The 21867-nt window shown below is 43.7% G+C and overlaps 1 protein-coding gene across 2 annotated transcripts in view; it reads left to right on the forward strand.

Annotated features, from left to right (window-relative positions):
* Sdc (Syndecan) overlaps positions 1-21867 on the forward strand; it is a 180938-nt gene that overhangs the window by 151153 nt on the left and 7918 nt on the right. The window contains exons 1-3 of one of the 2 annotated variants that reach the window (XM_076795595.1): positions 16192-16374; positions 20785-20974; positions 21353-21462. In XM_076795595.1, the coding sequence (XP_076651710.1) occupies positions 16207-16374; positions 20785-20974; positions 21353-21462 (468 nt within the window). In that variant the 5' untranslated portion in view covers positions 16192-16206. Of the gene's footprint in view, positions 1-16191; positions 16375-20784; positions 20975-21352; positions 21463-21867 lie in introns of those variants that run through there. The other variant, XM_076795596.1, reaches the window with a different exon arrangement.

Below are 21867 nucleotides of genomic sequence, written 5' to 3' on the forward strand. Positions count from 1 at the left end.
TATCGGATTTAATCACCAGAAATTTAATAATTAATCGACAATTTTGATATCCTGGGTCAAAATAGGATTCAGTTTATTCAATCAGCTGGATATTTTGATTGAAATTGATAATTCTACAGAGAAACATTGCAAAAATTACAGAAATTCATCTATCATTTGGAACTGTGTCCATACAAGAAAATTATACGAACTGGAATATATTGAGGCAATTTGAACTGGCAGGAAAAGCATTGAATAAAAAAATTATTTGCTCCCATCGATGCAGCTAATGGTATTTTAAATTAATGGTGGAAGCTGGATGACGGACAGTAGAGGTAATTTTCATAGTTGCCTGTTCGTTCGATCCATTTTTGCGGATTCTCCGTTGGACGACGGTTAATCGAACAGCTACTTCTATCAACGACGAGGCTCTATTGAATTTACTAATGAACCATGTAGCACGCAACGATTCATTTAATTACTGTCCTTTGGATGCCGAATATCAATATTTTGCGCAGATGCAATTACTAAATGTTCACAATATTAATGAGCGACACTATTAATAATACCGACAGTATTATTAAACTGGTTCCGTGAAACGGTTAATTACCACCTGCGCTAAACTCTATTGTCCACGATTTCAATTCTAATTTGAACCATTTTCCCCCGTTTAACCCTCGCCGCGCTTCAATTCGTGACCTGTTTTCACGCGTGACAACGGATATAAAACCATTATACGCGAGCTTAATCAAAATATTTCCCGTCGCGAACACGTGGAAACAGACACCGGCCGAGATGCTGTCCAGTTTTACATGTTACAGGTTGCAATCGTCGAAATTGGCTATCTTCGAAGCTAATAGACAAAGAAGACGTTTGTATTCTTGTCGAATCCCTGAGAGAAATTGTTTCGCGCATTTACTGTACATTTGACAAAATTCTAAATGAACCGTGAGAAGAGCTGTATGGAATCTTTTCTTATTTAAACTGTTAAATCCCGAGGCATCCTGTAGAAACGGTCGGGCATTTGAACGGTTGTCAGCCGCTGAAAATTTGGGGCATAACATTTGCATTCTCCGTGGCGGAGGGAGGGTAACAATTGACCCCCAGACTAGACGCAGAAAACGGCAGATGCGGTACAGAGCGACGGGTTCGGTCTCGGAACAGCGTGTTATCCGTGAAAGGAACAAAGCTTGTTTCCACGTGGGCGTGAATCCTGAAGCGAGCAGGAGCGGATCATCTTGACACGGGGTGTCGAGTGTCCATCACGGGCTGGGAATAAGGGAATAAGGGGAATAAATGAATACGAAAAAAAGGGCAGCGTTGAAAGGGCGCGGCGGGACGCCGGACAAATTGCCAGTCGGCGAAGAAACGGAAAAGAACGTCGTCGTCGAGGAAAACGGGGAGAGTCCTCTCGTCTGCCGATGAAAGGACAAGGAATATCGTCGAGATTCCGTTCTTTTCGCCTTTTCGCTCGACGGAGCTAATCAATTCTGTCCTTGGAGTGGCCGCGAGATTCGTCAGGACGAATTTCCGCTCTCCTCTCTATTTCTCTCTTTCGCTCTGTGCGCGCGTTTAATCCGCGAGCATCGAGAGGAGGGGGGGGGGCGACTAAGAAAGCCAGAATATCTCGAATAGGGGGAGAAAAAGAAGAAAGCGGGAAAAGAGAGCAAAGTTAAAAGGAGAAGAGACCGAAGTCGAGGAAAAAAAAGTTCGTACCCGGCCAGAGTTTAATGAGATTCGTGGACAATTTAATTGAAAGCAATACGGGCAGGGGCAAATAAACGACCAAGCAGTTTCCTTTTCTTCTGCGCCCGGCCCCCCAAGGAAGAAACGGATTGAAAGAACCGGCTCCGGCAGCATCCCATGTTTTCCGTTAATTAAAGTACATAATAACCGGAGGATGGGGGACAAAGAGGATTCCGTTTGCGGAAGATGGAACCCTCTCCGCCGCGTTAAGTCCGGAAATAATCGCTTCGGGACGATAGTATTTTTCCTGAGACGCTTCTTCTTCTTCTTCTTGCGGAGAGGGGGGGGGGAGGAGGAGAACGTAATGGAAACTCTACGACGACGCGAGATCGAAATTACCCGCGAAAATAATCAAATCACGAGATACAAGAAAAAATATAATAGACGTAATTTTTTCATCCCTCGATCCACGCTTCTCCTCTCGCTCTACGTAAATGATTGACGAGCCTTTTTCTGGTCGTTCGAACATTTTTAAACGATGTTACAATTTACGAAGAAGTAGAGCCTCGTCGAAAAGGCGCCGCCGCTGCCAATTCAGCGACATCGATCACTGTTCCAATCTTGTTCGATTTAATAACTTGATAAATTACAACCGACCCATCCGGACCCGTTCGCGCGAGAACTGATTGAAAACGTGCACACCGGTCATTAATAATTCATCAGAGGCGGAACGAAAAAAAGAAAACACATGCGCGCGCGCACACACACACGCACACACGCTATACTCTTTATTCTGGCTCGCCACCGAATATTTCGCGCGGCTGTTTTCGAGATAAACTCGGGTAAACAATAAACACTGGTGCCCGCGAATACGGGGCCCATGAATAATTCGTAAAAATATTTGAACGGGTGAACCTTGTTGATAAATATACATGAGTCGCCACATCTTCGTCCTATTTCATCGAAACTGCGGCTCCGAATCATTTAAATAATGCCCTAGATGCGCGTAGAAATAAATATTCTTGATCGACGGTTCCGGGAAGAAAAATATTAAATTGCCGAGGGAAAAAATCTTGTGTTACGCCGATGCGCTGTGAATTTTTGTGAATAATTTTGTAGAAGTATGAACCGAAAAAGATATTATTTGAGCCGTTTATTTTGAAAGTGGATATTTAAGGGTTTGTGTTTCAATAAAATTAAAAATATACGTATAGGATACCAATGTGTTATACTGCTTAAGTGTATCTGAAAGAATTACATTTACAGTTCCTATTAAAATAATAGCAATTATTACGTGAATAACATGTGTTTTCTTACCAAAAATGGAGTTAAGCCACTTTCAAAGTTAACAACCAGATTCGTTATAAAACTTGAAAGAGCCCAAGTTCATTCGACATAATGTAAAAAGCTTCAAGTTGAAAAAACAATACGCAATTTACTTTATATATCTTGACAACACTTCAAAAACACAATTTATGCAATTCAGGACATTTTCTAACTACATAAATTACATAACAAGTTACTGCTCATCTACATTTTGTGTATGCGGGAGGGATTTAAAGAAGTCGCGGTGCTCCGGTGGTACGTATCGTAGTAAGTCCATCATGTCCTTGTATTTCGCTGTTGTAATTCGTCTTATATTTTTATAAAGTGGTGTCAATACAATATTTTCGAACTTTCCTGGTCTACTCCGACGTGGTGATAAATCCAGGATTTTAAAGTTTGCATTCTCATCCATTCATATCTTATAGAAAATTTTATATGGTTCATCTCTGAAAAAAATGCATCCAGTATTGTTTCTCTGTTAGAATCCTTTACCCTTTGAAAAATTGCGTCCTCCAAAAATTTTGTTGATATGAAATCCTCTTGATTCATTTCATTTAAAATAAAGTTATTACCTTTCCGGCAATAATGGATTGGAATTAGGCCACTTTCAAAGTGATGTTTTTAATTATTGAACTAACTGCGAAAACTTATGTGTCCAAAATTATCGTATATACTCTAAATATACTTAACTGCGAATGATGTTTATGACAGCTAACAAATTTATTCTACAGAAGGTCCTATTGTACTCTCAAGACGTTAAAACGTCATTGCAAAAATTGGTTGAACAGCTCGAGAAAATTGAAAAAAATGCCTGTATCTTGCGCTCTTCGACGCCGGAAGCCCCAGGTTGAAGCCCCGCCCAGGTTGAATCCGAAAAGAAAATGGCGACGGATGGTTATTGCGGCTGCCGTCTTCCGAGGGATTGAATTTTTATCAAAAGATTCCCATTACCCTCGCACGCATCCTCTAAGAAACCGTGAAATTTATGATATTCCGAGAATATTTCCACCGTAAGGTGGTCGTACACCCCCTGGCTGTTCCGAATCAACCCTAGCATACGGCGCACGGTGCGGCAGAATTGCACGAAGCTGGACAAAATTCATATCTCTGGTAATTATACATTATTAATTACCAGGAGGACGGTTTCAGGGTCCTTAGAATCTGATTCTGGCGTTACTTATTTGCTGGAACGAGAAAATACCCTTGCAAGGTATGTTTTACTCTGAGAAATTGAAATTTTCCTGTTAACAGTGAACAACGTTTGATAAACATTCTCTCTCGGGTAAAATAATAATTGAAGAGTTAATATCAATAAAATTTCTACGAGCGAATTTCTACCGAGTTTGAAACGGGTGAATCGAGCGAATGGAGGCTGTTAAAGTTGCAAAACACGTAATTTGGTGCTAAAATTATTATTAGTTGCAATAATGTCCTCCTTTTTCGACTCGTTAAGGAATACATTAATATATTATGCATACGTTACGCGAATTTATATATTTCCCCTGCGCCATTGATTTATTCGGCCGTAAATTAACAATAAATTGACTGATGGTAATCCAGGAATAAATTATATTCGGAGCATCTTTGGCAGGAGATTAACGTGTTCGCGTATGCTTAATTTTGGTATTATCGTCGAGGTGGAGCCGCATTTTAAAGCAATGCGCGGCCAGTCTTGCGATTTACCGCGAGATCCGGGTCGCCGCGGCGGCCGTACGTGTAATTAAGTAGCAAAAAGACGAACGTGCTTGCAAAAAGGGGGCAGAGGGGTGGAAAGGAGCGAGAAGGGGATGGGTCCGTGGGTGGAGCAGGGCCGACGACTCTTTTTTTCCGAGCGAGGGTCGTCGATCCATGCCAGCGAAAGGCAAATGGATTCTTTTTTACGCGTGGCCGCGAGCTACGCGCGGTAATATTTGCCTAATTCGCCGCTTAGCATGCCGGGAACCAACCCCCATCCCCCGAGGCACCTCCACACTCTTTCTTTCTTGGGACGAGCCACAACTCACCCTTTCTCTCTCGCCTTACAAAACCTGTCGTCCTTTTTCTCGCGAGGACGCTCTTCGCCCTTCTCGCAGCTAAAACCGCCCTCGTAAGTCTCGTGTGGGAGGAACAGGGGGCGGAGACGAATTAATTCCGTGATTTCTTTGCTGGCCCTCTAACCCCCTTTGACTTCGGGTTAAAGCGGAACGGTTCGCCCTTTCCAACTATTCCCCGTGCAATTTATTCTCCCTACGATCTTCGCTATGCCGGACTATTTTCTAGCTCTTCGACCGTATCGTGAATCATAACTCGTGTGCATTTCATTTCAGCCATACGCCTCCAACCCTATTTTCACTGACGTGTCGACTATGTATATACTAGATCGTTCGAATTTACACAATTTCAGTCTTTTTACATGTTTCTACAAATTCACAAATATTCTTACACATTTTTGTAATTACAATATTTATTAAATATTATTTCGGTCATTTTCTTCGCCGAGCATCAATACGAAGAAAGAGCTGTTTCAGCAAACGAAGCAGTTTCAGTCCCGGATCTTTACGCGACGTTGCCCGGAGACCCTAATTTATATATCCGGCGAGAATAAAACGCCGTGGAGTGTAACGGACGACCAGAAGAATTTAATCAGTTCGGAGTTTATAGAGAGTTTCGCATAAGAACGACGGATTTCCCGAAGTCGTCCGTTAGAAACTGTAGTTTCGCGCGAGAGCCACGCGACTGCATCCGAGAGGGTAAACGACCCCCATAAAAAAAAAAATAGGATAATAACCCAAAAAAAAAAAAAAGTGCGGCGCCGTTCGAGAATCTGCCCCGGGACTTTCATCGAGCCGTTCCTGCAGTCTCGGACTGCATCCGAAATCAAGTTCCTCGCGCGCTCGAACACTTCGCGGATAATGCAACAAGACGCACGGACTTTCGCTGGCTTCATTAGCATAATTCCCCTTAACGCTCGGCTTGGATATTCATTAGCGTAATTCCCCGTAATGTTTAGCGGGGCTAATGTCCCTCGGCCGTCGCGGAAAGCCCACGGGTTCCCGACGTACGATTTTTAAGGGGGCTTTAGGGGATGCATCCTAATGGGCGAACTTTCGAGGAACCTCTCCGAGACGACTCGCGCCCGCCCAAGAAAATCTTCCCCGTTTTAACGGAGATATTACCCAACATCGAGATTACATTTTTGCTCCGTCCATTGCTCCCTTAAATGACAGGCGAATGGGGGAAGCAAATCGACAGGGAAACAGCGATCTGACTGCGGCGGGCAGTGCAGTTCGCGAAGCCCGGAAAATAGAACTAATTTCTCTGTGCGCGTTCATCGCATTTCTGTGCTTTCCGCTTTTGGTAGTTGTGAATACGTCGATGATATTTATTAATCTGTTCCGGAAGTTCGTTTCGTTCTTGGTTAATGTGCCCAATGCAAATTCGAAATACAGTGAGTTCTCGATATGCAGTGGCTCACGAAAGTATATTACAGAAATGCATTCTTGCTCATGGAAGTCACATTGAGCACGAGATGTAGTCTCATCACTGCAACATACTAGTAAATACAATACTCTACGAAATGTTAAATCTATTTCCTTTATTTCTGCCCTTGTATGACCCTTTCAAGCGTTCCAATGGTCATTCTCACAAAAAGTTAGTTATCCAGGGTTGGAGGGAGATATTAAAAAATGGTTTTACGTGCCTCAAGTTTTCGTCCTTATATTAGAATATTTTGTCGCTGGAAAAGGGCTCATTCGAAAGGGGAAGGTTCAATCTAGTGCGCGCTGGTCAGGAGCTGACGAGATTACGCAGATATTTGGTAATATAAGCGTTCGAAGTAGGCCAAAAATTGACGATGTGCATGCCGCGGAATCCAAGCATTTTTATGCCATCGGATGAGTTTTCTGGATGAAATCGAGAGCAGCGACCACTAGAAAATATCTTCAGCTACAAATTGAGAAATAAATCTAAAAACTTGAAGCACGTTTCTGGCGAGTCAGAATTCATAATATCGATAATACAGAGCAAAAAATGTGACAAGTTTAGTCACAGACTTAAGACCCGTCGGATCAAGACCAAGACGGATCTTAAGTCTGTGTCTGAAGGCAGTGAATGGAAATTATTAATTAAAAAGTCACGTGACTATCCCAGGCCCTTAAACTGGTCGATAGCGGAAGTTACAAACGGTGGACAACGAGAGAATAAAAGTTTCTCTTTATAATCGCGTTTCGGGCCCGGCGCGAGGAGCTTGTGGAAAGAAAAGGGCGCTCGCTAGAGTGGCTTTCAATTAAATCTGAGATTCGTTTCACGTTAACGTTTAACAAACGCGAGAGAGGGGTCGTAACCACGGTCAGTCGCGGCGTTGCGACCGCTGCATAATTATCGTCGCGATAATTGCGCGTGGTCGGTGTGCTTTATGCGCGCCGACGCATCTCTCAGACCAGGAGGCAGCCAGCTCGTTAACGAAATGGAACGCGATTGCGATCCTAGTCGCGCAACGCGCGCCTCGGTCTGTTTGTTTCTTTCGCCCTTTTCGTCCTTTTCCCTTCCCTCGTAGCTCCCCGTGGATTCCCTCGTGTGGCGGCCGTTTAGGCTCGTCCCTTTTGCCCGTCTCGTCGTCTTGTCCCTTTTGGTTTCTCCGGTTTCGCTTTCACGGCGACAACGCGTCCCTTCGCCACCCACGTTTTCCGGAAACTCGTTTCTCTCTCCGTCGATTGTCCTCTCGCACGCCCTCCACCGTTCTTGTCCACAGCTGGCACCCTAACTTTCTGCAAGTTTTGATCCTCTTCCTCTATCTCCATGCTCGAAGAATCGAGAAGTTTAACCATCGCTAACTGTACCGCTAAATTTATTAATTTATTTGAACTCGCGTGCTCGACGAGGCAGTACCGCGAGAAAATTGTCGCATCTAATGCTGCAGTTTTTTATGCACGATCCTTGGAATGTTAACGAACTACCCAAGAAGTTTAGTAGACCTCTCAACACTTTCGGTCGTAATTTATTATTTTTCGTCAATCTTTTCTGCACTCAAGTGTTCTAAAACACGAAGGCCGTAAGAAAAAATTGAATTGGACGCACGCGAACGCGGAATACCGCGTGTTACGTCCGATTCGGAGACTAACAGAGAGTCCATGAATTCGAAATGATCGCATGATTTTTGAAATATCATCGACGCGACACGCGCCAGAATAATCCAATATTCAACCGGCGAAAAATCGCGTGAACTCTTTATCGTTGCGTTGAAAGCGAAAGCGGAGTTCGATAATCGAGAAAGTACATATTTCGATTTAGCGTTTCGAAAAATTTCACGTTTCTTGAGGCAGTCGAGATTCTCCGGGTGCCGAGAAGGAACGAAACGACGGCGAAGCTGACACAGAAACCGGAGCAGAGCTACGGAACAAGAGAAATTGGGGGGAGGGTGCTGAAGTCGAATGTCAAGATAGATCAAAATTCTCGGGGAAGGGGCTCCGAGAAAAAAGAACCGGAAAAGACGTCGCGGAGCTGCGAAAAGTAACGTGACGTCGGGAAAGAAAGGAAAAAGGAACCCGCAGAGAGATACCTGTGAAAGCAAACCAGCGCGAGGGAAGTCGGGGAAACACCGAATTCCCCCGGATGGAACAGGAAAATCAAGGAAAAATGGGGGATGCGGGGGTAGAGAGCGTTGCGAAAATTTGGGGCGCGAAACGGCGCACGAGAATCGCGGAAGAGATACTCGAACTCGAACCAACCCTGAAGATTATCTACGAAAATTATAAACCGGGACTTCGATGCCATGGTGACAACAGAGGTACAGTGAATTCTCGATTTATGTCAACAACACGGGTCCTGACAGCGTCGTGTATCGTCCAAGAGACATACAGTGGCTCACGAAAGTATTCGAACGCTTACGTTTACAAATTTTAATGAATAAAATAAGATGTACTAAACTAATCTGTATAGAACAATGTGGTATCTATAGTAAGGGGGAAGTCTCAAGATTATGTCAGTAAAATTTGAAAAGGATTCAACAACGTAGGCAGAAGTTATGATATATTTATTAGAAACACGCATAATAAGTGACTCACAAAAGTATTCGAACGCTACATATATTATTACATTATTTAATGTTAATATTTTGTTGGACCTCCTTTAGCAGTAACGATGTCTCAATCGACGTTCCATACTATAAACCAATGATTTTGTAAAAGTACACTCAATGGAATTCCATACTTCTATGATTTTTTGTTTCAATACCTCCTTTGAAGTTATTTGATATTTATTTAATCTTTTTCCGATTTCAGCCCATAAATTTTCAATTGGATTTATGTCTGGACTTTGCGGTGGAGTAGTTAACATATGTGGTGTGTTATATATGATCCATTCTTTCACAATTCCTGCAGTATGCTTGGGATTGTTATCTTGTTGGAAGTGGAAGTCTTCCAATAATCCTAATTTGCGGGCACTTTCTTTAAGGTTGTTCCTTAAAATATTTAAATACTTATATTTGTCGAGTATTCCATCAATGAATACCAAATTTCCGGTGCCACTTGCTGCCATGCACCCCCACACCATAACCGATCCACCTCCGTGTTTCACTGTTTGGTGTAAATTTTTAATTTCCAATTCCGTATTTGGTTTTCTCCAAACATAATTTTGACCATCTGAGGCAAAGATGTTAAATTTAGACTCGTCCGAAAAGATGACCTTATCCCAGAAAAAATGATCTTTATTGAGATATGCTTTTGCAAAAGCCTTTGCAGGCCTTGGCGACATATACAGAGAAATCACTGTATTGGGAAATTATTTTCCTTTTCTGTTTTTGATACAAAGACACCGTAAAAGTTCGGGTACACGAACCTTTGCACTGATCTAAAATATTGAGCTTGGTCCACCTTGTACGAATAAGATAATGATAAAATTGATCTACTGAAACAAGCTATGAAATTGCCTATGTATGTCTCGGCTTAATGAGAACAATTGAACCTATCAATAAAAATCATAAGGAGAAGCTCCGCTGATGCGACAATTTGAAAAATGTAGAGAAATAATTGTCATTGGCATTTCGTCGATGCAAATATACGACGAGAAAGAAATGTGGGCTATTGCTATAGGGATTCGGTAATTAGGAGCAATTTAGCGTATCGACCGTCGAATATATTTCATTTATGTCGTCAACGGCTATTGCGGTTATTAACGTGCTCACCCGGCGGCTCCGTTGTCATCATTATAATAAATCCGTTATTAGCAGAACGTATTTGTACAGGCGAAAGTAATTTTACCAAGTTGCTCGCTACGAACTCTCTCGCCCCCTCTATCCTTCTCTCTGTCTCTCTGGCTCTCGCTCGGTTGCTGTTAAACGCTGTGGCTTCGATACAAAGCGGCACGAAATTAACCGACACGAAATTGTATTTCACGCTGAACAGACTAATTCCACGAAATGGAGATGATGGCGTCTTTATCCCGGGTTACAGCCAATGGGGACGCTAGCGCGCGCGCTGCCACGCGTCGTTGTTCGTTGTGCGTTTGACACCTTGCTCGAACGATTATCTATGCGTCCCGTTTTATTCGACCGGAAGTCGAGCGGGCGAGAGAACCGGTAAACCAAATCCAAAAACGGCCGACAACCATTGTACTCGAACCATCCCGGATTTCAACGTCGAGGGAAAACGTCGGAAAACGTCGGAAAACCGGGATCCAAACGTATGACCTGAACGATTCTTCCAGAGAGACATTAATTCAACCGAGCTTCAACCTGTTGGTCGAGTGAGACGAATTAACGCTTCGTTTTTATCGACTGCTTCGCGTTCCTCCGCTCGTCGGAAAATTTTACAGTGCAACTCCGTAGCTGTGCATTGTTGTCCGAACTAAAAATGACAGTGACATACAGAAATTGATTTCCCTTCGCAACCCTAAATCTACCTAGCCTGGTCGTCTTCCAAAAAGTGACATGATCGAGTTTATTTCAATTCGGTCCGATTTGTACTACGAAATCTGTGCATTGATCAAGGATTCAATTATTTTCTAGGGAAGCATCCTCGTAGCATAACATATTTAATGCCACGTCGGTCGTACGTATATGGGTAACACTGTTATTCGACCAAGTTTAATAGATTAATTTTTATTGTCGAGTGTAGTCGCGTAAATTAAATTGGTTTAGGATACGAAGGATGTAGCAGGGTCGAAGGAGTTCATTAATTAAATTCTTTCGACTTTGTGGAAGATTTTTAATACTATGATCCGGCCGTTAACGTGTTAAATAATAGCAAAATAAAACATCCAGGATCATTCGAGCGTCCAGTATTAATGGTTCGAGTGTATTGGAAATAATGCAGCAATGTTTCAAAACTCTTCTGATATTTTTATTTCTAATATTTCACCTACACACAGACCGGAATGGTCGTCGAAATAAATTTTCCTCCGGTGTTCGCGAAACAATTCAGGGAAATGGATGTTCGTAAAAAACATTTAGATGAACGGATGCCGTCTGAAATAATAAAAAAAAAAAAAAAAAATGGTTAGCAGAGAGATGACTTACCGAGACAGGTTCGGTTAACTGTATACTCCGTCGGTGATCCATGGGGCGTGAAACGAAATTCAAAAGCAAACTGCTGGTTCTCGTCCCTCTGTTATCCTTTTGTCGGTCGCGCACACGTTCGCGAACGCTCTCTCGCGCATACGAATTGTTCATGTTCGCATGAACATATCTCCGTTCGATGCTCCGTCTGGATTTGCTCTGTTACGCGGTTAATGAACCATTTCTCTGCGGGCCCCGGAGCCAGGGTGATGCGAAGGGGGCACACCAGTGTGGTCGTACACCGTAGAATCGATGGGATCCCCTGGTTCGCGAGGACGAAATCTAATCGGTTGAAATTTCGCGCAGGAAGCTCGGCTCGCGGAGCACAAACCGGACACTTGTTCGCGTGCACGAGTCTCGAATAAACTCGCCTGTTCGATTCGACCCTTCTGCAAATACCCAAAATTATCCACGATCTTTGGCAACAATGTAGGCTTCGTTATTTTAACGCATATTGCATATTCTTTTTCGTAACCGCAAACCAGGGTAATTCGTGTTGGAAGTAATTCTCGATGAGTGGAAGATCTTTGAAAATATTCGAACCTTCTGAATTGAGATTGGTACAAGAGATTTAGGAAATACAGTCGGTCACGAAAATATTCGGACGACACCACTATAGTTTTGACTGTTATATAGTCCGTACTTCAGAAATTTATGGAATAAAATTAAAAAGTGGTTTCACGTATGTTACTATGCAGTGTAGATATTTATTTACGATAAGTGATTACATAAATAATAAAAGAAAAATGGAAAGTACGTTCGTTTTCATGTCACGAAAATATTCGGACACTTGCTATACTTCTCAAGTTTCCAGGTCCCAGCAACTGACTGAAACAATGTTTGTAAACATATCATTCATATTATGTACAGAGTATGTTAGAGATCGAATATTTGTCAGTCTTGCTCAAAATTTAAAAGTAAGAACACGTCGTTTGATATGCAACAATTAGTAATTTTTCATCGGGAAAAAGGGAAATCGATTCGCAAAATTGCAAATTTATTAAATATTAGTAAGAGCACGGTATGGGATATTGTGCGACGTTACAAGAACGAAGATAGAATTGAATCTATTCCTCATGGCGGACGCAAACACATGGCATAAACGCTCCATAATTAGGAGAATCAAATGTGATCCTCGGATAAGTGCTCCAAAGTTAGCAGCTGAATTAAATAATAACCGTGAAATATCAGTGCATCCGGAAAACATAAGAAGTGTTACGATCAGAGAGCTATAATGGAAGAATAGCCCGAAAAAGCCGTGTATTAACGCGAACAACAGGATCAAGAGATTGAATTTTGCAAAAAAACTATATTTCAAAGGAAAGTCAGTGGTGAGAAGACGTAATTTTCGCGGACGAGTCCAAATTCAATATTTATGGAAACGATGGAAAAATTAGAGTATGGCGGAAATCGAAAGAAGAATTAAATTCGAGACATTTGCAGCCGACTGTGAAACACGGTGGTGGGTCTGTGATGGTGTGGGGCTGTATTTCGGCCCGTGAAGTAGGCGAATTAGTTTTTATCGACGACATCCTCGATAAAAATAGGTATCTACACATTTTGCAAAACAATTTTTAAAAAAGTGCTGATAATATGTGACTTCAAAGTGGGATAAAATTTTATCAGGATAACGACCGAAAGCACAAATCGCGTATTGTGCAAGAATTCTTATTATACACTTGCTTGCAAGAATGTCCTCCACTCACCACTGCAATCGCCAGATTTGAATCCCATTGAAAATTTATGGGATGAATTAGATCGCCGAATTCGAACAACTCCCATAAACAATAAGAATGAACTAAAAAGATGTCTGCAAGAACAATGGCTACGTATTGGGCAAGATTATTTAAAAAGAATAATTTGTAATATGCCATCGTGATTACGGCACGTCATAAAACATATGGGATATCCAACAAAATATTAATTTATAAAAACAAGATTTATATATAGTGTTATAAACTTAGTTTTGATAGTGTCCGAATATTTTCGTGACATGAAAATGAGCGTACTGTCCATTTTTCTTTTATTATTTATGCAATCACTTATCGTAAATAAATATCTCTTATGTTTTTGTTAACTACACACTGCATAGTAACATACGTGAAACCTCTTTTTGTTCTTATTGCATAAATTTCTGAAGTACGGACTATAATAGTCAAAACTAAAGTGGTGTCCGAATATTTTCGTGACCGACTGTAGCTTGTTTAAACATATCATTCGCCTCCGAAATTTGCTCGGTCACGAACGGCTCTGGTTAATCGAGTTAATTTATCATCGTTCAAGAACACACGGTAATTTTTGTTTAACAAGACGAAGTGTACACCGGATATTGACACAAGGGTTAATTGTTTTTTCCCGCCTCGGACAATTCGCGGTTATCGCGCGCACCGTATCGAAGCTAGAAAAATGGCCAAGTTTCGCGACACACCCGAGTAAACAGGAAAGGTAGAGCGACATTTTCTACCGTTTACCTTGACAGCCGCGGTGACACTGCTGCTCGGCGGTCAAATATCCTTCGTTATTGTTTGTTTACACAAAATGGGCTATCGCGAGAGCAGGTATCGGCCTCTTCCTCGACTTAGCGTCTGTTTGCTGCTCGGCCCATTACGTGTATTACATGATCGGACAATTTTTGAAAGCATCGTCACTGACTCGGTACTCGCGCCTTCTACTAAAATAATTCGAAACAAAACTAGAGAACAAACGACGATAAGAAACAAAAAATAATAGAAGTTTGGAACCTGCGTTGAGATGAAAACGGCGTAATAAAGTCAACGTAACGAGGCTCGAAGCGACGAACGTAGAAATAATATTGATATTTCTAGTGGAGCTGAGGCGAGTGGATTTCTGGATCCTGGTGGCGATGCGTTTTCTGCGAGCGTGCGTTATCAGCCTTGCGATAGGAAGGTTGGCTGGCGTGTGTATGTGTGTGTGCGTGTCACTGCCGGGACGTGTTCCTTTCAATGTAAACGAACGCATAGAAAAACGTCGCGAAACGCGAGACCACGAGGACGGGAGTAGAGTTAAGATTCTTGGATTCGGATCCAATATGAAAGATTCCGATCCTATTCAAATAGACGACGAGACGGGTCTCTCGCGGTGGGAAACGCGTCACATGCACAGACTGGATTTTCAATATCCCCTGCATCCAACGAGAGGCTGTATACTGAACGGATAGTCTGATCAGTCGACTTATCGCGTCTCGGAAACCATCTACGCCCATACCCCCCCCCCTACCCCCTCAACGTATCGACTCTTGAAAATCTGCGAAGCAACACGTATCCGCTTCCGTATTCCCCCGTGAAAAAATATCGGATGCGCCGGAGCTTATATTACTTTACCCCTTTTCGCTTATAACACCGTTGTCAGGCTCAAGATGAAGATTTTTCATAGAATCTGCATACTAAGTCTGGTAGTTGTTGGCTTCTTTGAAGTCGAGGTGAAATTCTATTCCTCTGTTGGTCGATGTTCATCGAGGTAAATACAAATTTTCGTTTTTCCTTCGGTGGAAATTGTACGAAAGCAATTGTAGAGCAAACGTGTTGGTGTTTTCTGATTTTCTATTGTTATTTCATATAGCTATACACTCGGCCAGATTGCAGATTTCCGCGGAGATTTTTATCGATAAAACTTGTTGTATTACGCTCGAAAGAGGACAGAAATCTAGTTAACTGTTCGACAACGCCGACTTTTAAGTACATAAGACCAGCAATCTAATAATTATCGATTTGGCACGAAGCACCGAAGCAGGGCGTTGAAACATTGATGTAATCTAGCAGCGAAAAAGGTCGGGGACCCATAAATGTTTAAGCGAACTTGTCCATCTTATCTGCTGAAATAAATGAGATTTGGTATAGCGAATCGCCTCTGCGCGGGCTCTCTATCTTTCATTAGGTCTCACTAATTCTGACACCGAGAAAGAGAGAGAGAGAGAGAGAGAGAGAGATATTGTAGGAAATTCAATGATTTAGTAATCTGGTTGAATTTCTGGGTAATTCGGCCAGAGAATTGGGGTAACATCGTCGAAAAGGGGACAAATCCAAGGATCGAACGAGAATGAGGCGTTCGGGGACCCCACGGAGGAAAGAAGACGTTGCTACAAAATCGTTAAAAAGTATTGAATTAGAAAATAAATGCGCCCTAAATTATTCGAAGAAATATCAGGAAAAACGATACCTTTTTAACCCTTTCTGGTAGGCTTCCTTTCGTAGCCATACCGATTTTGTATGAAGTCTGTGTTCATTTAAAATTCGTTTAGTCGTGTCAGACTTTCAATCGGTAAAAATCGTAACTCGAACTATTTAGTTCCGGGGATATAAGATGCGTCTACAAGACATTAATTGCTAAAAATCACGTTCGAAGTCACCTTGCAAAGTTTCAGTTTCTTAGATCGGCACACCCGCCGTAAGGGTAGTTTTATAATGATAGTTTCTCATTCCAGCAAACAAGTAATACCGGTATTAGATTCTACGACTCCCAGAAACGCTTAAGACAGTTCTACTTGTAACGAATAATGCATAACGACCAGGCGCGCACGGGGATTTTGTCCAGGTTGTTTTTTTTTCGATTCTGGCACACTGTGCGCACCGGAACGAAGAAACCTCGAAAAATCGCGAATCCCGGATGCTGGATGGTACAGTCCTGGCCAGATCCTCCCGTTTTATCTGTGCGGTAGCTATATATAGATGGCTGGAGCAGTGCCGTCTACAGTGCCGAGCCCGTACTACGTCAGTGCAGTCGCAACTTCGCTGAAAAGCATATCTCGCGGGCTATCTCGCGAAATTCCGTGGATTCTCGGGGTCGGTTTCGCGTCGGCCGCGCAGTTCCCCGGAACTGGCCCCCGGAGCGCTCTCGTGAGTATGATCGTCGTGTGAACACATCCCTTGAACCTGTTCGATTACTAGGACGAGAGTCCTCTCGCAAAGTTTCGCATATCGGTGTGTGTGCGTATGTATGCTTGCGTTTGTGTGCGTGTGCGTGTGTGTGTGTGTCACCGCGACCGAGTCACGAATGTGAAACGCGGGGATGAAAACCGGGGAGGGGAGGGCAAGAGAATTTCGAGGACAACCTTGACCTTAGGAGTGGTAGGCCTCCGACAGAGGCAGGCTGTGTCGACAGAGAGAACGAGAGAGTGTGTGTGTGAGAGAGAGAGAGAGAGAGAGAGAGAAACGAGAGCGGTGACAGTTTGTCGAGCAGGGAGCGGAACGTGTGCGGGCGCGATGGAATACGCGAAAGTGGTCGATAACATCGCGCGCGCCCGCGCAATTCTTGCGTTTCTTCCGCGCGGACGAAAAACACCCGTCTCATGAACAGAGGAGGAGAACGGGATTCTCTCCCCGAGGAGAGTCCGAGAGACTCGGCCAGCCGATCAGTAATCGGGAAAACGCTGGTCCAGGGTGTGCTTTGCCAGCCGTTGCTCTTCTGTGTCGTTGTTTCCTCTTTCGTGAGAGCACGCGCCCTACACACACACAGAGAGAGAGAGAGAGAGAGAGAGAGAGATTCTACGACCACCTCTCTGCCCGGGAGGACGAAATTCGTGTTATCGATCAGCTGCGAGGGACACGTTCTCGCCGCGCGATGCATTTGTACGCACGATCCTGTGCGCCTGGTGCATCCTCGGTCGTTGCACCTGCAACCTTGTGCCTCTAGTCGCGGACTCCCTGTAGGGAAAAGGTGCGTTGCCAATATACGAGGTCTGTACGAAAAGTGACCGAACTTGATTTCTCTAATTTTCTCTTTCGACTCACATGTGGACTGTTGGTCCTTGTCACCTTCGACGTACACTCCTCCTCAACCGATACCCTTATTCCAGCGGTGTTTCCACTTCCGGAAACAGTTCTGGTAAGCAGTTTGTGGGATGTCTTTCAGAGCCTGTGCCGAATTCGTTTTAATTTCCTGAATCGTGCCGAAACGTCTCCCTTTCAACGGTCTGATTTCAATTTGGGGAACACGAGAAAGTCAGCTGGTGCGAGATCGGGGAAGGCTGGGGAAGAACAGTAATTTTCTCGCAGAAAATTCTCGAATTAACAAGACGGGTAAGAGAATGGGCATAGTCATGCTTGGACAGCCACGAGTTTTCACGAAATCATCAAACAACGCAGACTACGTCTATTCAGAATGAACAAGCGGGAAAAAGGAGATTGTTTGTCAAGTTGTACTGCACCCGGTGCTGCAACCCGCGCGTCTCTACGACACTGCGTTGCCGCGTAATTCAAAATGGTCGGCTCTTTTTTGAACAAACCTCCTAGCTAGAACAGCTGCAGAAGCATGCTCCGCGGTGGCGTTAGGAGATGCAGTCAAGATGCGGCTGCTCGAAAAATCCCCAGGTAACGATGCGGTGTTTTCGCTGTTGCGTCGGTCTCCGGTGCAACGGAGGTCGTTGATTGGTAACTCGATCAGACGTCGGTAACGAGATCCTCGAGCACCTGGTGCCGCATCCTTCAATCTGGCTGTTGCATGGAATTCTAGATTCTCCGAGCCTAACCAGTAGCTGGTGCTCTCGCTTACGTTCGGAACGTTCGTGTTGAACAACAGCAGTATTAAACTGTCTCGTTTATGCAGTCCCGGCCTAGTTCCACAGCCAAGGTGCCATTTTCCTCGTGTTACGACACCATTCGTTGAGCAAACTTCTCCTCTTTTCAAGCTAGCCCACTGGATTCGCTATACGTACATACCTACTCGGTGTCTCGTGACCTCCGAGTGCAACTGGCACAGCAGGAAAACACGCAGCATTTTCGTAACGCGGTTTTATTGCACTGCGGACTTCTGGGTCAACTGGTGTTTACGTTGCAGCACGAAATTTTCGTGCTGCGAAATTTTGCGAAGTTCACCTTGCGTCAAGGTCGTGCTGCGATCAACTCATTTTCTTTCGTCGTCGTGCCAATATCTCACGTGCCATGGTTTTTAATCCTGAGTTGGATAACTAGCGTTCAATTTCAATTTTACTTAGCCTGTTTCCTTGTATGGCAAAATATTGTTAAGTTTTATGATGTTCCTGTCGTTATTCCACGTTTCCACGCATGGTAACTCAGGCATTTATTGTAAACAAAATTCTTGACAAATTACATTGTAACTTAGTTGACCCTCAACAGTGTGTATACATCATTGCAGTTTAATTCTGAAAATGTAAGTGTGCCAATTTGCTGAGCACAAAGGTCAAACGAACGAAACAGCGATCGATCATCCTAGATTGCGGATCGTTGCCGATCGAGAGACGATTCTCTCGCGGAACAGGCGGTGCACATCCGCGATTGGGACCCATTATGCGATCGAGTGCATATTATAGTTTGCCAGCGCAGCGATGGGCAACGGGAACGAGACGAGCGCTCTTTCCAGGCCGTGCGTAACTGCCGTTCTGTAAACAGGAACGTGCCATATGGCGGCGCTGTAGAGGCGTGATTAGTTTCCTCTGACTGAACGGTGAAATTTCGAGCCCGGGAACCTCGTCCGGCGGACAACTGGTCCCTATTTAATTGTACAGCGTGTATATAAACGGCGCATCCTGTGTGTGCAGTCTGCAGTATGTATACAGTGTGCACACTCTTCTGTCGTCGCGCGATTGTCCGCGCACGCTGTTTCCGAGAGATACACGACAAAGTTCAATGGGATCTCTCGACGAATTACCGAATCCCGGAAAAAATACCGCAGCCCTTCTCCGATACAACGATTGCAGTTGCATTGTGCCACTCTCGGTTAACCCTCGGCGAACCAAAAGTCCCGAAAATCTTTTGTACCAAAACATTGTTTAACATCTGCCGAGAGAAACACTGGACTGGTGCAAAATCCTTGAAAGACGTCCGATTCTTTCGAATAAGAATCAATAAAATGTCAACAAGCACAGTTTGATTAAACAGCAGATTTCCAAGGTTTCTGCACCAAGGTCTCTGGTCGTTGAAGTTTAAGTTTAGTCGACCTGGTCGGTCGATAGGGAGACAATCGCGATTGCTGGCGCCGTTTGTTATGCTGGCCTTTATCGCGTGTCACTCGGCATGCCAGTGGCGTTTGCTAACCGGAAGTCGCTGGTGGCCATTGCTCGCGACGTTCGCCTTGACGCAGCCCCACGGACTCTAATGATCCCACTGCGGATTTTTATGCGCGTGTTAAACCCGCTGCTTTGGGAATTCAATGAAAAACTACTGAATCTTTCATTAGCCTCGCGTGTGTGGTCCTATAATGACCTCCGAACAAGCCTCTTGTTTTACGCCGAAGCCATTTCCGAGTAATATTTTCAATGACGAGCGACGGATTCAGGCCTTGAACTTTTTTTCAACGATAGTCTGGCTTTCGCGATCGCGAAATCCAGGAAGAGAAAGCGACATCCTTTGTGTGAGATCCAGTATGGCTGCTGTTCTTTGCAATTGACGCAGACTATTTTGATTTCGCACAAGGATATCCGTCTACCAATGAAACTGTGTAGGATTCTACTTCTGTTGTTTCTCGCTAAAAAGTGAACAATCCTGTTTCGATGCGCGTCGATATGCCGCCGTAGGCAGCAGCCGAGCAGGGCGTCGAGAACAACTCGACACGCAAGAGAACAAGAAAAAGGACGAAATGTTGTTTTGATGATGCCACCGTACGCCGTGCGGTAATTCGAGAGCAAACGCGAGCACACGTCTCGGGAATGGTTTCTATTTCGAGACCAGGCCGGAGATGATGCGAGGAAGCAAAAAAGAAAGACCAAAAAGACAGACAACGCGCTCTGTCTGGGCAGCGGTTTCGTTATTCGACGTCTACAGGGTGGTCCACAATTCCGGGGACAAATTCAACGATAAATTTAGGATTACGCGACCGAGAATTGGCCGAAGGATTTAACTGTGCCACCGTTACGTTACAGAAACGTACGAAAAAGGAGCTAATTTGCAAATAATTTTAAATATTTGCAAACAATGTGTCCATATCCCTACATTCTTCTAATATTTTTATTATTTCAAGTTTCATCTATTCATTTTTGCCATAAATAAAATCAGTTGTGTCTAGTCGTTCAAATGATCTATAGCATAAACAACATCTTCCGAAATATCGAACAGAGGAGAGACAAATTTCAGATTGATAGGTATCGAATTATTTCCTTCGCATCCACCTCAATTATCTCACCGTTTATAGTTTACGTAATAAATACGGAGCGACACCGATCGCGGGTTAAAAAAGTATTCGCAGGCTCGGCTCTACACGATAAATATATAGGCGACCGTGGCGATTAGCCGTGGTCTGTTTTTTCCATTGATTGCCATTGATTATAAGTTTGTCGAAACGTCTGTTCGCAGAAGGACCAAAGCGAGAAGGAGAGGACGCTGGGCGCGAGCGCGACGTACAATTCCTACTCGGACGATCTCTACCTAGACGACCAGGGAGGTTTGGAGGGTTCTGGTCGAGGTGGCAGCGAAGGTCACGGCGACCTTGAATCATCCGGTAGCGGCCTTGGCCCCGACGACGAGGACGGCGAAGACGATCCCGGTACGATTGTTCTCTTTTGGTATTCAACGGAACAGAAACGCCTGGAACTCGCGATATTAATAGCCGAGGCTCGTTTCTTCGATTCTCGATGTTCTCTTTCGTTTCATTACGTGGTTTTCAGTCCCCACAACCTTTCTCGTAGCTTCTACACCTCTTGACACGAGCATACAAGTCGCTCGGGCGCGCATTAGGCTTCTGTGGACACTTTAAATGCCCAACTAGCTGCCTCAAAAATTCTATACAGTCAAAGTAACGTGTTTAGCGAAAGAAAAATTGAGAAGTTGAGATGTATGATACTGAAAAGTACTCTTTCAGTCTTTTCTCGCGTTCTTCGGTACGAATTTGTTGCAATGATTCTCTCGTGCCCCTGTGTCGCAGATATCAACAACAACAACAACAGGATAGACCCTGTGGTGCCCATCAATAGGCCAACAGAGCCGGAGGAGCCGCACTCAGTCGATGAACCCGTAGTCAAGACCAAGGAAAAGGTGACTATCGCCACAGCTCTGCTAATTGAATGAATTACGCTGCAATTTAATTGCATTGTACTTCAATGCCATAGTAATTCGATTACGCTGTAATTAGATTACGTTGTTTAAACTATTCAATTAATTCAATTGTTGACTACTGCGATCGCGAGTACAATTGAATTTCAATGTTATGGAATTACAGTAGATCCTCCTGCAACGCGGAGCAAAAATTCCAATTCGATTTGTTTCAAATTGAATTCAATTCGATCTGATTTGTACTAATTCCGAGTTCCTTTTTTACATTGACAATGAAGAAGCTTCGGGAATCATTCACAGTATTTAGTTCTGCACGACTGTGTCTATAATATTGAAGTGATATATTTGTTCGCGGGAGAAAATTCGAAGAATAAAGGGGTTGAAAAT

Source organism: Halictus rubicundus, chromosome 10 (genome assembly GCF_050948215.1).
Source record: "Halictus rubicundus isolate RS-2024b chromosome 10, iyHalRubi1_principal, whole genome shotgun sequence".
NCBI lineage: Eukaryota > Metazoa > Arthropoda > Insecta > Hymenoptera > Halictidae > Halictus > Halictus rubicundus.